The sequence below is a fragment of the Stegostoma tigrinum genome, chromosome 33, assembly GCF_030684315.1.
Source record: "Stegostoma tigrinum isolate sSteTig4 chromosome 33, sSteTig4.hap1, whole genome shotgun sequence".
Classification (NCBI taxonomy): domain Eukaryota; kingdom Metazoa; phylum Chordata; class Chondrichthyes; order Orectolobiformes; family Stegostomatidae; genus Stegostoma; species Stegostoma tigrinum.
Window position 1 is genome coordinate 19,656,001 of NC_081386.1, and position 17,713 is coordinate 19,673,713.

Here is a 17,713-nt window from a genome sequence, read left to right on the forward strand (position 1 = left end):
AACCAAAAAAATAAATGATACACATGTCAAAGCAGGCATTACAGAAAGTGCTACAGAGATAGTAGGAACTGCCGATGCTGGAGAATCTGAGATAACAAGGTGTAGAGCTGGATGAACACAGCAGGCCAAGCAGCATCAGAGAAGCAGGAAAGCTGACGTTTCAGGTTTCTGAAGAAGGGTCTCGACCCGAAACATCAGCTTTCCTTCTCCTCTGATGCTGCTTGGCCTGCTGTGTTCATCCAGCTCTACACCTTATTACAGAAAGTGTTGTAAGGTTCAACTCTTCTGCATACAGAATGTTGCACTTTGGAGGTGGTATCTCACATTTGCAATATACATGATACTTACAGAATACATTACACATTACTTGTCTAGCTCAGCAAAATTCCTCTGATTTTTTGCCTTCTCTTTAAGGAAGGGAATGTGAACAATGCAGTGCTCCCTCAGTACCACACATCAGTGTCCACCAAGATTATTTGCTCATCTTAGAACTAACCTTGAACCACAATTTTCAGGCTGAGAAGCAAGTGTGCTTGCATCAAATCAAGGCTGTAAACTACAACCAATTAGGTAGTGACTTAGACATCAGAAAAAAAACATGCCAAGGAGATTTATATGGCATGCTCAAAAGAATGTCGAGGGGGGCAGGAAATATAGGCAGAGTGATATGAAAGTTGTGGCAGTCTACCAGTGATAGGTCAATGTGGTGGATTTTAAGGAGAATAAATAGTGAAAGGTAGATGGGATTGGAGAGGGAGTTCTAGAGCTTATGATCTAGTAGAGGGTTGTCCAACCTTTTCACACACGGACCATGGACTTATGTACACACTCTGCACAGAACCTCAGTTGTTTGTCTACTCACCTATTTGGCCCTCCCAGTCACTCCCTCACATTTGCCAGACATATGCTAGCCACATGACCTGCCAACACTCACCCACCCCATACCACTTAACTGGCTGCCCTGACTTCCAACAACTGGACCGACCTGGAATCCATTGTGTCATAGGTTTGATTACAATCTAATCCATTTCACTCAAAGAATGTATTTGATATTGACTCACTGTGCAGCATGACTAAAGACCAACTGCTGATCGACATTACTGGGATATTTCAGTGAATTATATCACAGTAATTTTAGTTTTATTTGATAGCACTTCCAGCACAGTTGCACGTTTCAGTGAGACTTAAAACTGCACCGACTAATTGGTTGATTGAACAACAGTGCTAAAAACTTAATCAACATTTCAGTACAAACTGTATGACAAAGAGCGAAGAACTGGAGACTAACACTAGAGATAATGAAATATGAGAAATTGGGATGGGATGGGGCCGTGGACAAGATAGAGATATTTGCCAGATGCTGCCCAAAAAGTGAACATGTTTGGCAGAATCTATCAACCCACGAAAAAATAAAAATCCACTTACGTCGAGTTTACAAGGTGGTGTTACGGTATATACACCCAGCATTCCTCACCCACATTGACAATATCGTGGATTTCGTTATAAGAATAATTACAAAGTGCATGGAGGCCATTTGGCCTGTTGAGTCTCTGGTGGTTTCCCACAAGCGCAACGCTTTTAAGCATGTGGAACAATTACAGGTTACAGACAGCATTAGGCCTTCAGGAGAAAGGGAAATTCAGGAAAACCTTGAGCCCAAATGCTGACGTTTCAGGCCTAGACCCTTCATCATCGGTCTAGGCCTGAAACGTCAGCTTTTGTGCTCCTGAGATGCTGCTTGGCCTGCTGTGTTCATCCAGCTTCAACTTTGTTACCTTGGATTCTCCAGCATCTGCAGTTCACATTATCTCTGTTCAGGAAAACCTTGCTGTGTCCAGATGATAGTTGGAACTGCAGATGCTGGAGGATCTGAGATAACAAGGTGTTGAGCTGGAAGAACACAGCAGGCCAAGCAGCATCATAGCTGACGTTTTGGGCTGAAGAAGGGTCTAGGCCCGAAACGTCAGCTTTCCTGCTCTGCTGATGCTGCTTGATCTGCTGTGTTCATCCAGCTCTACACCTTGTTATCTGTGTCCAGATGATGCCCGTTTATCTGAGGTAACTCCCAGACAGCCCCGTTACTATGGGGACACGGCGAGAATGCCCGATGGTTCGATCACGTGACTGCGGCTGGCCGTCCCTATGTGGGGCGGGGCTCAATTGCCGGGAGCTGAATGGGCGGGATTTGATACCATTGGGAGGGGGCGCTTGATTTCTGAAAGGAGGTGCATATGAGGAGGGGCTTGATCATGGCGGGGCGGGGCGAGTCGGAAAGAAGGCGGGGTGAATTTGACCGTCGCTGTTGAGATTTAGGTCCTGGCTGGAGGGATGAACCCCTCCGTGTAGGAACGAATGATATCCTGGGGACAGGATCCGATTTGAGAATACCCCTAGCGGGAAGGACAGGGCTTGGTCTCCCAGTTTATAGGTTGTGTGTTGACATTGCGGGATGGGGCGGGGTAAGAGGGAGTCCAAGAAGGGGAGGGGGCGGGGTTTTATCCAGCGCTACAAGTTGATTGATATCCCGGGGAGGAGGCGGGGCGATTTATCTCAACGTGGGGGGCGGGGCACGGAGGGGGCGGGTTTTAATTCAGCAAAGTTTGTATATCGGCCTATCGGGAGTGGGTGGGGTAGAAAAGGCCGTGGGGGCGTGGAGGGGGCAGGTCTTCATCGCAGGGCGCAATGCCCAATGGACAGAAAGGCGGGGCTCGTGGACACAGAGTTGGGCCGTTAAGAGGACGGGCTTAATCAGCTGGTGTTGGGGCGGGGCTTAATTGACAAGAATTAGGGTTATGCTTCAGTGGAGGGATCTGGGCGAGTGAGCATCCATTGTGGGGCGGATGGGAAGGGGGCGGGGCGAGCGCGTTCCCCCTTGTGGAGGTGGAGGGAGAGGGTGGGGCTTAAACGGCTGGTGTTGGGGTAATGCTGCTGGGGAGGGGGCGGGGCGAGTGAACTCCCTGTGTGGGGGAGGGGAGGCTTATGTTTTGACAACATGGAGGCGGCAGTGGGGTGACAGAGGCTGGGCTAGGCGGACAGACACGGGCGGGTGTCGGGCTGCCTGCCGGTCGCAATCTCGTAACCGCAAACCGGGCCCTCTCGTGAGAAGAATATCGCGGACCAAATCCGACTGCTTTTGGATTCCTCAACGGCAGTAGGGGGTGGGCAGGAGGCCCTGGATGACATCTTCGCGGTGAGGGAGTGAGGAGAAAGCGGGGGGTTGTCTCGTCAGTTATTCCCTCCGTCCTCCACTACCACCCCCTTCACCCGAGGCCGTGAGAGGATCCGACAGGAAAGGTGCGATCACTCGGGTGACTGCATCGCCGACAATGAAGTCCGACCGAGGTGAGGAACATTTTCCACAACAATTTCTCGACAAAAATGGTGTGTGTTTTGTTAATAAATGTAATCCTGTTGAGTATCGAGCCTGAGAAAGACGGATAAAATTCCAAAACTCTTCCACTTTAGTCATCTGACTTGCTATGGGTCCCTTATGAATTGGATTTAATGGACAAGAAACTTCTCTAGGCTAGTTTGTTTTCTTTTTGAGTACTTCAGAAGTGGAGATACTTTAAAATACGTGTAATTGACGGCTACGTGTCAGACATGTCAGCAGAAAATAATCGCCTGGACGAGCCTCGATGAAAATGATGTAGTTTAGGAACTGTACCGAGCATGGGAGTAGTTGTATTCCTACTGATCTTGCATCATAACTGCCATTTAAAGGGCAGTTGTTACTGCGGGAAGTATTGCTACTGCAAAGTTTTGACCACAGTTGTGTCCAACCCAGTTTTTCTCCCCTTTCACAACAGTCTTTGTATTGAAGACCTGCTGCTTTCGTTTGAACTTTCCCTGCAGATATCAGTAAGTTTGAAAATTCACTGCTAAGTACACCTCCGAATAATGCCATTTGTTACAAACGTGAGTAACTGAAACTTGAGTTGATCACAGATTGAGGGCTATGAGTTGGAACAAAACTTATAACTGGAGAAAAAAATCATGTTTTCTCCTTCAGTCTATTCTATATACTACATGGAGTAAAAATATGTTAATTCTGTCACTGCCAACCCTCAAGAACATTTCCTGAAATATGATCCCGACTGAAACCAAACTAAGGTGCGAGGCTTGTATATTGTATATTGAGATTTTCATCTAAGCCATAGCTACATGTTTTAGGTGTGTATGAAAAATAAAATCCAACTCTAACTTTCCAGTTTGATGTACTAAAATTCCGGGGTGGTGCATTGAAATTACTCTGTGAATCCTGGTGAAGCTCTGAGAGTTTAAGAAGATTTTTATCCTTTCACGGAATGTGAACTTAAGTGGAAGCCAAATAACTTCTGTCTGTTTTCTGAGGAGAACCGTGTGAGCCAAAGGGCTGACGACGAACCTGCAATGGGAAGATCGCTACCTGATGTCATAGGACTGCATTCAACTTAAATGCTGGCCTGTATTTCCTGAGTATGGAGCAGTCTTTCAACTAACAATTATTGAAATATATAGAACCATGTCTACAAGATTTAGATGATGTGCAAGAGGCAGAATGATTTCACTTTTTTCCACCACTCTTCCAGACTCCATTTTCCTCCACACCTCTCCCCGTCCCTACTGCCATTTTCACACTTCTGTTCCCTCCCCACCTGTTCCCCAACCTCTTTGCCACTGTATCCCATCTTCTGTCCTCCTGCCTCCACCTCAACCCCCGAGCCCCCACTGCCACTCCCCTATCATTCTTCACTCTCCACAGCTCTTTTATCCACTACAACTCTCTTCCCCTCATTTCCCTTCATTGTTCCTACCTCCTGAGTCCCCATTTCCCCCCTTCCCATTTCCCAATCCTGCCCATTTCCCAATCCTGCCCATCCCTCATTGCTCTACCCCCACATACTCCTTACTCCTGTTTTTCCCTCCTCTCCCATTACCCCAGATGCAGCACCTCCCTTCCCCCCCCTCGCCCTCCGCCGTCCCCCCCTCGCCCTCCGCCTTCCCCCCCCCAGCGTGCGCACCCCCCCATTCGCTCCCCCTCCATCCCTCTTTCTCCTTTTCTTCCCCACCCACACCCTTCTTCCCTTTCCACATCCATGTCGCACCCTTCTTCCACATCACATTTCCTCGTTTACTCCCCTTCTCCCCCCCCATCTCCACATCATCATCTTTTCCCCAAACAGCTCCATACCCCTCTTCACCCACAACCCAAAACCTCCTTCTCCTCTTCTTCCCACACACCCCTCTTCTACCCAACCACTTTCACACCCCTTTTTCTGCCCCACTTCCACACACCTCTTCGTCCCCTGCCTCCTCATCCCTGCCGCCCTCCTTCCCGCACCCCCCCCTTCCACCCTCCTTCCCACACCCCCCCCCTTCCGCCCTCCTTCCCGCACCCCCCCTTCCGCCCTCCTTCCCGCACCCCCCCTTCCGCCCTCCTTCCCGCACCCCCCCCTTCCGCCCTCCTTCCCGCACCCCCCCCTTCCGCCCTCCTTCCCGCACCCCCCCTTCCGCCCTCCTTCCCGCACCCCCCCTTCCCGCATCCCCCCGCCCTCCTTCCCGCGCCCCCTCCTTCCCGCGCCCCCTCCTTCCCGCGCCCCCTCCTTCCCGCGCCCCCTCCTTCCCGCGCCCCCTCCTTCCCGCGCCCCCCCCTTCCCGCGCCCCCCCCTTCCCGCGCCCCCCCTTCCCGCGCCCCCCCTTCCCGCGCCCCCCCTTCCCGCGCCCCCCCCTTCCCGCGCCCCCCCTTCCCGCGCCCCCCCTTCCCGCGCCCCCCCTTCCCGCGCCCCCCCTTCCCGCGCCCCCCCCTTCCCGCGCGCCCCCCCTCCCGCGCGCCCCCCCCTCCCGCGCGCCCCCCCTTCCCGCGCCCCCCCTTCCCGCGCCCCCCCTTCCCGCGCCCCCCCCTTCCCGCGCCACCCCCCCTTCCCGCGCCCCCCCCCTTCCCGCACCCCCCCCCTTCCCGCACCCCCCCCTCCCGCACCCCCCCCTCCCGCACCCCCCCCCTCCCGCACCCCCCCCTCCCGCACCCCCCCCTCCCGCACCCCCCCTTCCCGCACCCCCCCCTTCCCGCACCCCCCCCTCCCGCACCCCCCCCTTCCCGCACCCCCCCTTCCCGCACCCCCCCCTCCGCCCTCCTTCCCGCACCCCCCCGTCCTCCTTCCCGCACCCCCCCCGTCCTCCTTCCTGCACCCCCCCTTCCGCCCTCCTTCCCGCACCCACCCCTTCCGCCCTCCTTCCCGCACCCCCCCCTTCCGCCCTCCTTCCCGCACCCCCCCCTTCCGCCCTCCTTCCCGCACCCCCCCTTCCGCCCTCCTTCCCGCACCCCCCCCTTCCCGCACCCCCCCCCGCCCTCCTTCCCGCACCCCCCCCTCCGCCCTCCTTCCCGCACCCCCCCCCTCCGCCCTCCTTCCCGCACCCCCCCCCTCCGCCCTCCTTCCCGCACCCCCCCCTCCGCCCTCCTTCCCGCACCCCCCCACTCCGCCCTCCTTCCCGCACCCCCCCTTCCCGCACCCCCCCCTCCGCCCTCCTTCCCGCACCCCCCCTTCCCGCACTGCCCCCGTCCTCCTTCCCGCACCCCCCCCTTCCGCCCTCCTTCCCGCACCCCCCCCTTCCGCCCCCCTTCCCGCACCCCCCCCTTCCCGCACCCCCCCCTTCCCGCACCCCCCCCCTTCCCGCACCCCCCCCCTTCCCGCACCCCCCCCTTCCCGCACCCCCCCCTTCCCGCACCCCCCCCGCACCCCCCCCGCACCCCCCCCGCCCCCCTTCCCGCACCCCCGCCTTCCGCCCTCCTTCCCGCACCCCCGCCTTCCGCCCTCCTTCCCGCACCCCCGCCTTCCGCCCTCCTTCCCGCACCCCCGCCTTCCGCCCTCCTTCCCGCACCCCCGCCTTCCGCCCTCCTTCCCGCACCCCCGCCTTCCGCCCTCCTTCCCGCACCCCCGCCTTCCGCCCTCCTTCCCGCACCCCCGCCTTCCGCCCTCCTTCCCGCACCCCCGCCTTCCGCCCTCCTTCCCGCACCCCCGCCTTCCGCCCTCCTTCCCGCACCCCCGCCTTCCGCCCTCCTTCCCGCACCCCCGCCTTCCGCCCTCCTTCCCGCACCCCCGCCTTCCGCCCTCCTTCCCGCACCCCCGCCTTCCGCCCTCCTTCCCGCACCCCCGCCTTCCGCCCTCCTTCCCGCACCCCCGCCTTCCGCCCTCCTTCCCGCACCCCCGCCTTCCGCCCTCCTTCCCGCACCCCCGCCTTCCGCCCTCCTTCCCGCACCCCCGCCTTCCGCCCTCCTTCCCGCACCCCCGCCTTCCGCCCTCCTTCCCGCACCCCCGCCTTCCGCCCTCCTTCCCGCACCCCCGCCTTCCGCCCTCCTTCCCGCACCCCCGCCTTCCGCCCTCCTTCCCGCACCCCCGCCTTCCGCCCTCCTTCCCGCACCCCCGCCTTCCGCCCTCCTTCCCGCACCCCCGCCTTCCGCCCTCCTTCCCGCACCCCCGCCTTCCGCCCTCCTTCCCGCACCCCCGCCTTCCGCCCTCCTTCCCGCACCCCCGCCTTCCGCCCTCCTTCCCGCACCCCCGCCTTCCGCCCTCCTTCCCGCACCCCCGCCTTCCGCCCTCCTTCCCGCACCCCCGCCTTCCGCCCTCCTTCCCGCACCCCCGCCTTCCGCCCTCCTTCCCGCACCCCCGCCTTCCGCCCTCCTTCCCGCACCCCCGCCTTCCGCCCTCCTTCCCGCACCCCCGCCTTCCGCCCTCCTTCCCGCACCCCCGCCTTCCGCCCTCCTTCCCGCACCCCCGCCTTCCGCCCTCCTTCCCGCACCCCCGCCTTCCGCCCTCCTTCCCGCACCCCCGCCTTCCGCCCTCCTTCCCGCACCCCCGCCTTCCGCCCTCCTTCCCGCACCCCCGCCTTCCGCCCTCCTTCCCGCACCCCCGCCTTCCGCCCTCCTTCCCGCACCCCCGCCTTCCGCCCTCCTTCCCGCACCCCCGCCTTCCGCCCTCCTTCCCGCACCCCCGCCTTCCGCCCTCCTTCCCGCACCCCCGCCTTCCGCCCTCCTTCCCGCACCCCCGCCTTCCGCCCTCCTTCCCGCACCCCCGCCTTCCGCCCTCCTTCCCGCACCCCCGCCTTCCGCCCTCCTTCCCGCACCCCCGCCTTCCGCCCTCCTTCCCGCACCCCCGCCTTCCGCCCTCCTTCCCGCACCCCCGCCTTCCGCCCTCCTTCCCGCACCCCCGCCTTCCGCCCTCCTTCCCGCACCCCCGCCTTCCGCCCTCCTTCCCGCACCCCCGCCTTCCGCCCTCCTTCCCGCACCCCCGCCTTCCGCCCTCCTTCCCGCACCCCCGCCTTCCGCCCTCCTTCCCGCACCCCCGCCTTCCGCCCTCCTTCCCGCACCCCCGCCTTCCGCCCTCCTTCCCGCACCCCCGCCTTCCGCCCTCCTTCCCGCACCCCCGCCTTCCGCCCTCCTTCCCGCACCCCCGCCTTCCGCCCTCCTTCCCGCACCCCCGCCTTCCGCCCTCCTTCCCGCACCCCCGCCTTCCGCCCTCCTTCCCGCACCCCCGCCTTCCGCCCTCCTTCCCGCACCCCCGCCTTCCGCCCTCCTTCCCGCACCCCCGCCTTCCGCCCTCCTTCCCGCACCCCCGCCTTCCGCCCTCCTTCCCGCACCCCCGCCTTCCGCCCTCCTTCCCGCACCCCCGCCTTCCGCCCTCCTTCCCGCACCCCCGCCTTCCGCCCTCCTTCCCGCACCCCCGCCTTCCGCCCTCCTTCCCGCACCCCCGCCTTCCGCCCTCCTTCCCGCACCCCCGCCTTCCGCCCTCCTTCCCGCACCCCCGCCTTCCGCCCTCCTTCCCGCACCCCCGCCTTCCGCCCTCCTTCCCGCACCCCCGCCTTCCGCCCTCCTTCCCGCACCCCCGCCTTCCGCCCTCCTTCCCGCACCCCCGCCTTCCGCCCTCCTTCCCGCACCCCCGCCTTCCGCCCTCCTTCCCGCACCCCCGCCTTCCGCCCTCCTTCCCGCACCCCCGCCTTCCGCCCTCCTTCCCGCACCCCCGCCTTCCGCCCTCCTTCCCGCACCCCCGCCTTCCGCCCTCCTTCCCGCACCCCCGCCTTCCGCCCTCCTTCCCGCACCCCCGCCTTCCGCCCTCCTTCCCGCACCCCCGCCTTCCGCCCTCCTTCCCGCACCCCCGCCTTCCGCCCTCCTTCCCGCACCCCCGCCTTCCGCCCTCCTTCCCGCACCCCCGCCTTCCGCCCTCCTTCCCGCACCCCCGCCTTCCGCCCTCCTTCCCGCACCCCCGCCTTCCGCCCTCCTTCCCGCACCCCCGCCTTCCGCCCTCCTTCCCGCACCCCCGCCTTCCGCCCTCCTTCCCGCACCCCCGCCTTCCGCCCTCCTTCCCGCACCCCCGCCTTCCGCCCTCCTTCCCGCACCCCCGCCTTCCGCCCTCCTTCCCGCACCCCCGCCTTCCGCCCTCCTTCCCGCACCCCCGCCTTCCGCCCTCCTTCCCGCACCCCCGCCTTCCGCCCTCCTTCCCGCACCCCCGCCTTCCGCCCTCCTTCCCGCACCCCCGCCTTCCGCCCTCCTTCCCGCACCCCCGCCTTCCGCCCTCCTTCCCGCACCCCCGCCTTCCGCCCTCCTTCCCGCACCCCCGCCTTCCGCCCTCCTTCCCGCACCCCCGCCTTCCGCCCTCCTTCCCGCACCCCCGCCTTCCGCCCTCCTTCCCGCACCCCCGCCTTCCGCCCTCCTTCCCGCACCCCCGCCTTCCGCCCTCCTTCCCGCACCCCCGCCTTCCGCCCTCCTTCCCGCACCCCCGCCTTCCGCCCTCCTTCCCGCACCCCCGCCTTCCGCCCTCCTTCCCGCACCCCCGCCTTCCGCCCTCCTTCCCGCACCCCCGCCTTCCGCCCTCCTTCCCGCACCCCCGCCTTCCGCCCTCCTTCCCGCACCCCCGCCTTCCGCCCTCCTTCCCGCACCCCCGCCTTCCGCCCTCCTTCCCGCACCCCCGCCTTCCGCCCTCCTTCCCGCACCCCCGCCTTCCGCCCTCCTTCCCGCACCCCCGCCTTCCGCCCTCCTTCCCGCACCCCCGCCTTCCGCCCTCCTTCCCGCACCCCCGCCTTCCGCCCTCCTTCCCGCACCCCCGCCTTCCGCCCTCCTTCCCGCACCCCCGCCTTCCGCCCTCCTTCCCGCACCCCCGCCTTCCGCCCTCCTTCCCGCACCCCCGCCTTCCGCCCTCCTTCCCGCACCCCCGCCTTCCGCCCTCCTTCCCGCACCCCCGCCTTCCGCCCTCCTTCCCGCACCCCCGCCTTCCGCCCTCCTTCCCGCACCCCCGCCTTCCGCCCTCCTTCCCGCACCCCCGCCTTCCGCCCTCCTTCCCGCACCCCCGCCTTCCGCCCTCCTTCCCGCACCCCCGCCTTCCGCCCTCCTTCCCGCACCCCCGCCTTCCGCCCTCCTTCCCGCACCCCCGCCTTCCGCCCTCCTTCCCGCACCCCCGCCTTCCGCCCTCCTTCCCGCACCCCCGCCTTCCGCCCTCCTTCCCGCACCCCCGCCTTCCGCCCTCCTTCCCGCACCCCCGCCTTCCGCCCTCCTTCCCGCACCCCCGCCTTCCGCCCTCCTTCCCGCACCCCCGCCTTCCGCCCTCCTTCCCGCACCCCCGCCTTCCGCCCTCCTTCCCGCACCCCCGCCTTCCGCCCTCCTTCCCGCACCCCCGCCTTCCGCCCTCCTTCCCGCACCCCCGCCTTCCGCCCTCCTTCCCGCACCCCCGCCTTCCGCCCTCCTTCCCGCACCCCCGCCTTCCGCCCTCCTTCCCGCACCCCCGCCTTCCGCCCTCCTTCCCGCACCCCCGCCTTCCGCCCTCCTTCCCGCACCCCCGCCTTCCGCCCTCCTTCCCGCACCCCCGCCTTCCGCCCTCCTTCCCGCACCCCCGCCTTCCGCCCTCCTTCCCGCACCCCCGCCTTCCGCCCTCCTTCCCGCACCCCCGCCTTCCGCCCTCCTTCCCGCACCCCCGCCTTCCGCCCTCCTTCCCGCACCCCCGCCTTCCGCCCTCCTTCCCGCACCCCCGCCTTCCGCCCTCCTTCCCGCACCCCCGCCTTCCGCCCTCCTTCCCGCACCCCCGCCTTCCGCCCTCCTTCCCGCACCCCCGCCTTCCGCCCTCCTTCCCGCACCCCCGCCTTCCGCCCTCCTTCCCGCACCCCCGCCTTCCGCCCTCCTTCCCGCACCCCCGCCTTCCGCCCTCCTTCCCGCACCCCCGCCTTCCGCCCTCCTTCCCGCACCCCCGCCTTCCGCCCTCCTTCCCGCACCCCCGCCTTCCGCCCTCCTTCCCGCACCCCCGCCTTCCGCCCTCCTTCCCGCACCCCCGCCTTCCGCCCTCCTTCCCGCACCCCCGCCTTCCGCCCTCCTTCCCGCACCCCCGCCTTCCGCCCTCCTTCCCGCACCCCCGCCTTCCGCCCTCCTTCCCGCACCCCCGCCTTCCGCCCTCCTTCCCGCACCCCCGCCTTCCGCCCTCCTTCCCGCACCCCCGCCTTCCGCCCTCCTTCCCGCACCCCCGCCTTCCGCCCTCCTTCCCGCACCCCCGCCTTCCGCCCTCCTTCCCGCACCCCCGCCTTCCGCCCTCCTTCCCGCACCCCCGCCTTCCGCCCTCCTTCCCGCACCCCCGCCTTCCGCCCTCCTTCCCGCACCCCCGCCTTCCGCCCTCCTTCCCGCACCCCCGCCTTCCGCCCTCCTTCCCGCACCCCCGCCTTCCGCCCTCCTTCCCGCACCCCCGCCTTCCGCCCTCCTTCCCGCACCCCCGCCTTCCGCCCTCCTTCCCGCACCCCCGCCTTCCGCCCTCCTTCCCGCACCCCCGCCTTCCGCCCTCCTTCCCGCACCCCCGCCTTCCGCCCTCCTTCCCGCACCCCCGCCTTCCGCCCTCCTTCCCGCACCCCCGCCTTCCGCCCTCCTTCCCGCACCCCCGCCTTCCGCCCTCCTTCCCGCACCCCCGCCTTCCGCCCCTCCTTCCCGCACCCCCGCCTTCCGCCCTCCTTCCCGCACCCCCGCCTTCCGCCCTCCTTCCCGCACCCCCGCCTTCCGCCCTCCTTCCCGCACCCCCGCCTTCCGCCCTCCTTCCCGCACCCCCGCCTTCCGCCCTCCTTCCCGCACCCCCGCCTTCCGCCCTCCTTCCCGCACCCCCGCCTTCCGCCCTCCTTCCCGCACCCCCGCCTTCCGCCCTCCTTCCCGCACCCCCGCCTTCCGCCCTCCTTCCCGCACCCCCGCCTTCCGCCCTCCTTCCCGCACCCCCGCCTTCCGCCCTCCTTCCCGCACCCCCGCCTTCCGCCCTCCTTCCCGCACCCCCGCCTTCCGCCCTCCTTCCCGCACCCCCGCCTTCCGCCCTCCTTCCCGCACCCCCGCCTTCCGCCCTCCTTCCCGCACCCCCGCCTTCCGCCCTCCTTCCCGCACCCCCGCCTTCCGCCCTCCTTCCCGCACCCCCGCCTTCCGCCCTCCTTCCCGCACCCCCGCCTTCCGCCCTCCTTCCCGCACCCCCGCCTTCCGCCCTCCTTCCCGCACCCCCGCCTTCCGCCCTCCTTCCCGCACCCCCGCCTTCCGCCCTCCTTCCCGCACCCCGCCTCCGCCTCCTTCCGCACCCCGCCTTCCGCCCTCCTTCCCGCACCCCCGCCTTCCGCCCTCCTTCCCGCACCCCCGCCTTCCGCCCTCCTTCCCGCACCCCCGCCTTCCCGCCCTCCTTCCCGCACCCCCGCCTTCCGCCCTCCTTCCCGCACCCCCGCCTTCCGCCCTCCTTCCCGCACCCCCGCCTTCCGCCCTCCTTCCCGCACCCCCGCCTTCCGCCCTCCTTCCCGCACCCCCGCCTTCCGCCCTCCTTCCCGCACCCCCGCCTTCCGCCCTCCTTCCCGCACCCCCGCCTTCCGCCCTCCTTCCCGCACCCCGCCTTCCGCCCTCCTTCCCGCACCCCCGCCTTCCGCCCTCCTTCCCGCACCCCCGCCTTCCGCCCTCCTTCCCGCACCCCCGCCTTCCGCCCTCCTTCCCGCACCCCCGCCTTCCGCCCTCCTTCCCGCACCCCCGCCTTCCGCCCTCCTTCCCGCACCCCCGCCTTCCGCCCTCCTTCCCGCACCCCCGCCTTCCGCCCTCCTTCCCGCACCCCCGCCTTCCGCCCTCCTTCCCGCACCCCCGCCTTCCGCCCTCCTTCCCGCACCCCCGCCTTCCGCCCTCCTTCCCGCACCCCCGCCTTCCGCCTCCTTCCCGCACCCCCGCCTTCCGCCCTCCTTCCCGCACCCCCGCCTTCCGCCCTCCTTCCCGCACCCCCGCCTTCCGCCCTCCTTCCCGCACCCCCGCCTTCCGCCCTCCTTCCGCACCCCCGCCTTCCGCCCTCCTTCCCGCACCCCCGCCTTCCGCCCTCCTTCCCGCACCCCCGCCTTCCGCCCTCCTTCCCGCACCCCCCGCCTTCCGCCCTCCTTCCCGCACCCCCGCCTTCCGCCCTCCTTCCCGCACCCCCGCCTTCCGCCCTCCTTCCCGCACCCCCGCCTTCCGCCCTCCTTCCCGCACCCCCGCCTTCCGCCCTCCTTCCCGCACCCCCGCCTTCCGCCCTCCTTCCCGCACCCCCGCCTTCCGCCCTCCTTCCCGCACCCCCGCCTTCCGCCCTCCTTCCCGCACCCCCGCCTTCCGCCCTCCTTCCCGCACCCCCGCCTTCCGCCCTCCTTCCCGCACCCCCGCCTTCCGCCCTCCTTCCCGCACCCCCGCCTTCCGCCCTCCTTCCCGCACCCCCCGCCTTCCGCCCTCCTTCCCGCACCCCCGCCTTCCGCCCTCCTTCCCGCACCCCCGCCTTCCGCCCTCCTTCCCGCACCCCCGCCTTCCGCCCTCCTTCCCGCACCCCCGCCTTCCGCCCTCCTTCCCGCACCCCCGCCTTCCGCCCTCCTTCCCGCACCCCCGCCTTCCGCCCTCCTTCCCGCACCCCCGCCTTCCGCCCTCCTTCCCGCACCCCCGCCTTCCGCCCTCCTTCCCGCACCCCCGCCTTCCGCCCTCCTTCCCGCACCCCCGCCTTCCGCCCTCCTTCCCGCACCCCCGCCTTCCGCCCTCCTTCCCGCACCCCCGCCTTCCGCCCTCCTTCCCGCACCCCCGCCTTCCGCCCTCCTTCCCGCACCCCCCGCCTTCCGCCCTCCTTCCCGCACCCCCGCCTTCCGCCCTCCTTCCCGCACCCCCCGCCTTCCGCCCTCCTTCCCGCACCCCCGCCTTCCGCCCTCCTTCCCGCACCCCCGCCTTCCGCCCTCCTTCCCGCACCCCCGCCTTCCGCCCTCCTTCCCGCACCCCCGCCTTCCGCCCTCCTTCCGCACCCCCGCCTTCCGCCCTCCTTCCCGCACCCCCGCCTTCCGCCTCCTTCCGCACCCCGCTCCGCCCTCCCTTCCGCCCCCCCCCGCCTTCCGCCCTCCTTCCCGCACCCCCGCCTTCCGCCCTCCTTCCGCACCCCCGCCCTTCCGCCCTCCTTCCCGCACCCCCGCCTTCCGCCCTCCTTCCCGCACCCCCCGCCTTCCGCCCTCCTTCCCGCACCCCCGCCTTCCGCCCTCCTTCCCGCACCCCCGCCTCCGCCCTCCTTCCCGCACCCCCGCCTCCGCCCTCCTTCCGCACCCCCGCCTTCCGCCCTCCTTCCCGCACCCCCGCCTTCCGCCCTCCTTCCCGCACCCCCGCCTTCCGCCCTCCTTCCCGCACCCCCGCCTTCCGCCCTCCTTCCCGCACCCCCGCCTTCCGCCCTCCTTCCCGCACCCCCGCCTTCCGCCCTCCTTCCCGCACCCCCCCGCCTTCCGCCCTCCTTCCCGCACCCCCGCCTTCCGCCCTCCTTCCCGCACCCCCGCCTTCCGCCCTCCTTCCCGCACCCCCGCCTTCCGCCCTCCTTCCCGCACCCCCGCCTTCCGCCCTCCTTCCCGCACCCCCGCCTTCCGCCCTCCTTCCCGCACCCCCGCCTTCCGCCCTCCTTCCCGCACCCCCGCCTTCCGCCCTCCTTCCCGCACCCCCGCCTTCCGCCCTCCTTCCCGCACCCCCGCCTTCCGCCCTCCTTCCCGCACCCCCGCCTTCCGCCCTCCTTCCCGCACCCCCGCCCTTCCGCCCTCCTTCCCGCACCCCCGCCTTCCGCCCTCCTTCCCGCACCCCCCGCCTTCCGCCCTCCTTCCCGCACCCCCGCCTTCCGCCCTCCTTCCCGCACCCCCGCCTTCCGCCCTCCTTCCCGCACCCCCGCCCTTCCGCCCCTCCTTCCCGCACCCCCGCCTTCCGCCCTCCTTCCCGCACCCCCGCCTTCCGCCCTCCTTCCCGCACCCCCGCCTTCCGCCCCTCCTTCCCGCACCCCCGCCTTCCGCCCTCCTTCCCGCACCCCCCGCCTTCCGCCCCCCCTTCCCGCACCCCCCCTTCCGCCCTCCTTCCCGCACCCCCGCCTTCCCGCCCTCCTTCCCGCACCCCCCGCCTTCCGCCCCCCCCCTTCCCGCACCCCCGCCTTCCGCCCTCCCTTCCCGCACCCCCGCCTTCCGCCCTCCTTCCCGCACCCCCGCCTTCCGCCCTCCTTCCCGCACCCCCCCCCCCTCCTTCCCGCACCCCCCCCTTCCGCCCTCCTTCCCGCACCCCCCGCCTTCCGCCCTCCTTCCCGCACCCCCGCCTTCCGCCCTCCTTCCCGCACCCCCCGCCTCCGCCCTCCTTCCCGCACCCCCCCTCCGCCCTCCTTCCCGCACCCCCGCCTCCGCCCTCCTTCCCGCACCCCCCCCTCCGCCCTCCTTCCCGCACCCCCCCCTTCCGCCCTCCTTCCCGCACCCCCCCCTCCGCCCTCCTTCCCGCACCCCCCCTCCGCCCTCCTTCCCGCACCCCCCCCTTCCGCCCTCCTTCCCGCACCCCCGCCTTCCGCCCTCCTTCCCGCACCCCCCCTTCCGCCCTCCTTCCCGCACCCCCCCCCCCTTCCCGCACCCCCCCTTCCCGCACCCCCCCTTCCCGCACCCCCCCTTCCCGCACCCCCCCTTCCCGCACCCCCCCCTCCGCCCACCTTCCCGCACCCCCCCTTCCCGCACACCCCCCTTCCCGCACCCCCCCCCTCCGCCCTCCTTCCCGCACCCCCCCTTCCGCCCCTCCTTCCCGCACCCCCCCCCTTCCGCCCCTCCTTCCCGCACCCCCCCCCTTCCGCCCCCTTCCCGCACCCCCCCTCCCGCCCCCCCCCTTCCCGCACCCCCCCTCCGCCCTCCTTCCCGCACCCCTCCTCGCCTCCGCCCTCCTTCCCGCACCCCCCCCTCCGCCCTCCTTCCCGCACCCCCCCCTCCGCCCTCCTTCCCGCACCCCCCCCTCCGCCCTCCTTCCCGCACCCCCCCTCCGCCCTCCTTCCCGCACACCCCCCCTTCCGCCCTCCTTCCCGCACCCCCCCCTCCGCCCTCCTTCCCGCACCCCCCCCTCCGCCCTCCTTCCGCACCCCCCCTCCGCCCTCCTTCCGCACCCCCCCCTCCGCCCTCCTTCCGCACCCCCCCCCTCCGACTCCCGCACCCCCCCCTCCGCCCTCCTTCCCGCACCCCCCCCTCCGCCCTCCTTCCCGCACCCCCCCCTCCGCCCTCCTTCCCGCACCCCCCCCTCCGCCCTCCTTCCCGCACCCCCCCCTCCGCCCTCCTTCCCGCACCCCCCCCTCCGCCCTCCTTCCCGCACCCCCCCCTCCGCCCTCCTTCCCGCACCCCCCCCTCCGCCCTCCTTCCCGCACCCCCCCCTCCGCCCTCCTTCCCGCACCCCCCCCTCCGCCCTCCTTCCCGCACCCCCCCCTCCGCCCTCCTTCCCGCACCCCCCCCTCCGCCCTCCTTCCCGCACCCCCCCCTCCGCCCTCCTTCCCGCACCCCCCCCTCCGCCCTCCTTCCCGCACCCCCCCCTCCGCCCTCCTTCCCGCACCCCCCCCTCCGCCCTCCTTCCCGCACCCCCCCCTCCGCCCTCCTTCCCGCACCCCCCCCTCCGCCCTCCTTCCCGCACCCCCCCCTCCGCCCTCCTTCCCGCACCCCCCCACTCCGCCCCCCTTCCCGCACCCCCCCCTTCCCGCACCCCCCCTCCGCCCTCCTTCCCGCACCCCCCCCTTCCGACCTCCTTCCCGCGCCACCCCCCCGTCCCGCGCCACCCCCCCGTCCCGCGCCACCCCCCCGTCCCGCGCCACCCCCCCGTCCCGCGCCACCCCCCCCACTACCAACCCTTTCTTCTTGTACACCACTTCTGCCTCCATCTGTGCATTTTACAACCTTCTGCAATTATTTTACCACGTAGTCTACAACATTTGCTGCTCTTCTGACCTTTGAAAAAAGCTAACAGCTGTCTTTATGCAACATTACTTACACTATCGTGAACCAGGCAATTTTTTGAGGCATTGGTAGACAGGGAGCTAGTAAAGTGTGTGAATGGACCTTGATCCACATTAGGATGCAAGTAGCAAAATTTTTAAATGAATTGAATTTTGTGAAGATCCAATATTTTGAAATATTTAATGATATTGTGCTCAGATGGATTAATAAATTTGAGATGGTGTAAGATGTGTTTGTTACTTCATTGAAATCGGGAATTAACGTGGCTTTTAGTAGAATAGTTTTAATTCAGTCTGTGCCACAAACTCCTTAGCTACTGAGTCCATTCCCCCTCTTGGCAACTGTCTGAGATTAAGCCAGGCTATTTCCAGTCTTGGTGTCCTATTTGATTCTGAGATGAGTTTTAGACCTCCTATTCATACCATTGTTAAGAACACCTATTTCCATCAGTAATATTACCTAACTTCACCCTGCCTCAGCTTATTTGATGTGGCAGTGC

At 68.2% G+C, this 17,713-nt stretch overlaps 1 protein-coding gene across 1 annotated transcript in view; it reads left to right on the top strand.

The window, feature by feature from the left end:
- Positions 1-2,976: 2,976 nt before the first annotated feature.
- The window catches only part of atosa (atos homolog A), a 118,306-nt gene continuing 103,569 nt past the window's right edge, over positions 2,977-17,713 (top strand). Inside the window, exon 1 of the mRNA XM_048562877.2 lies at positions 2,977-3,342. Coding sequence (XP_048418834.2) covers positions 3,327-3,342 — 16 coding nt within the window. The 5' untranslated portion in view covers positions 2,977-3,326. The remainder of the gene's footprint in view (positions 3,343-17,713) is intronic.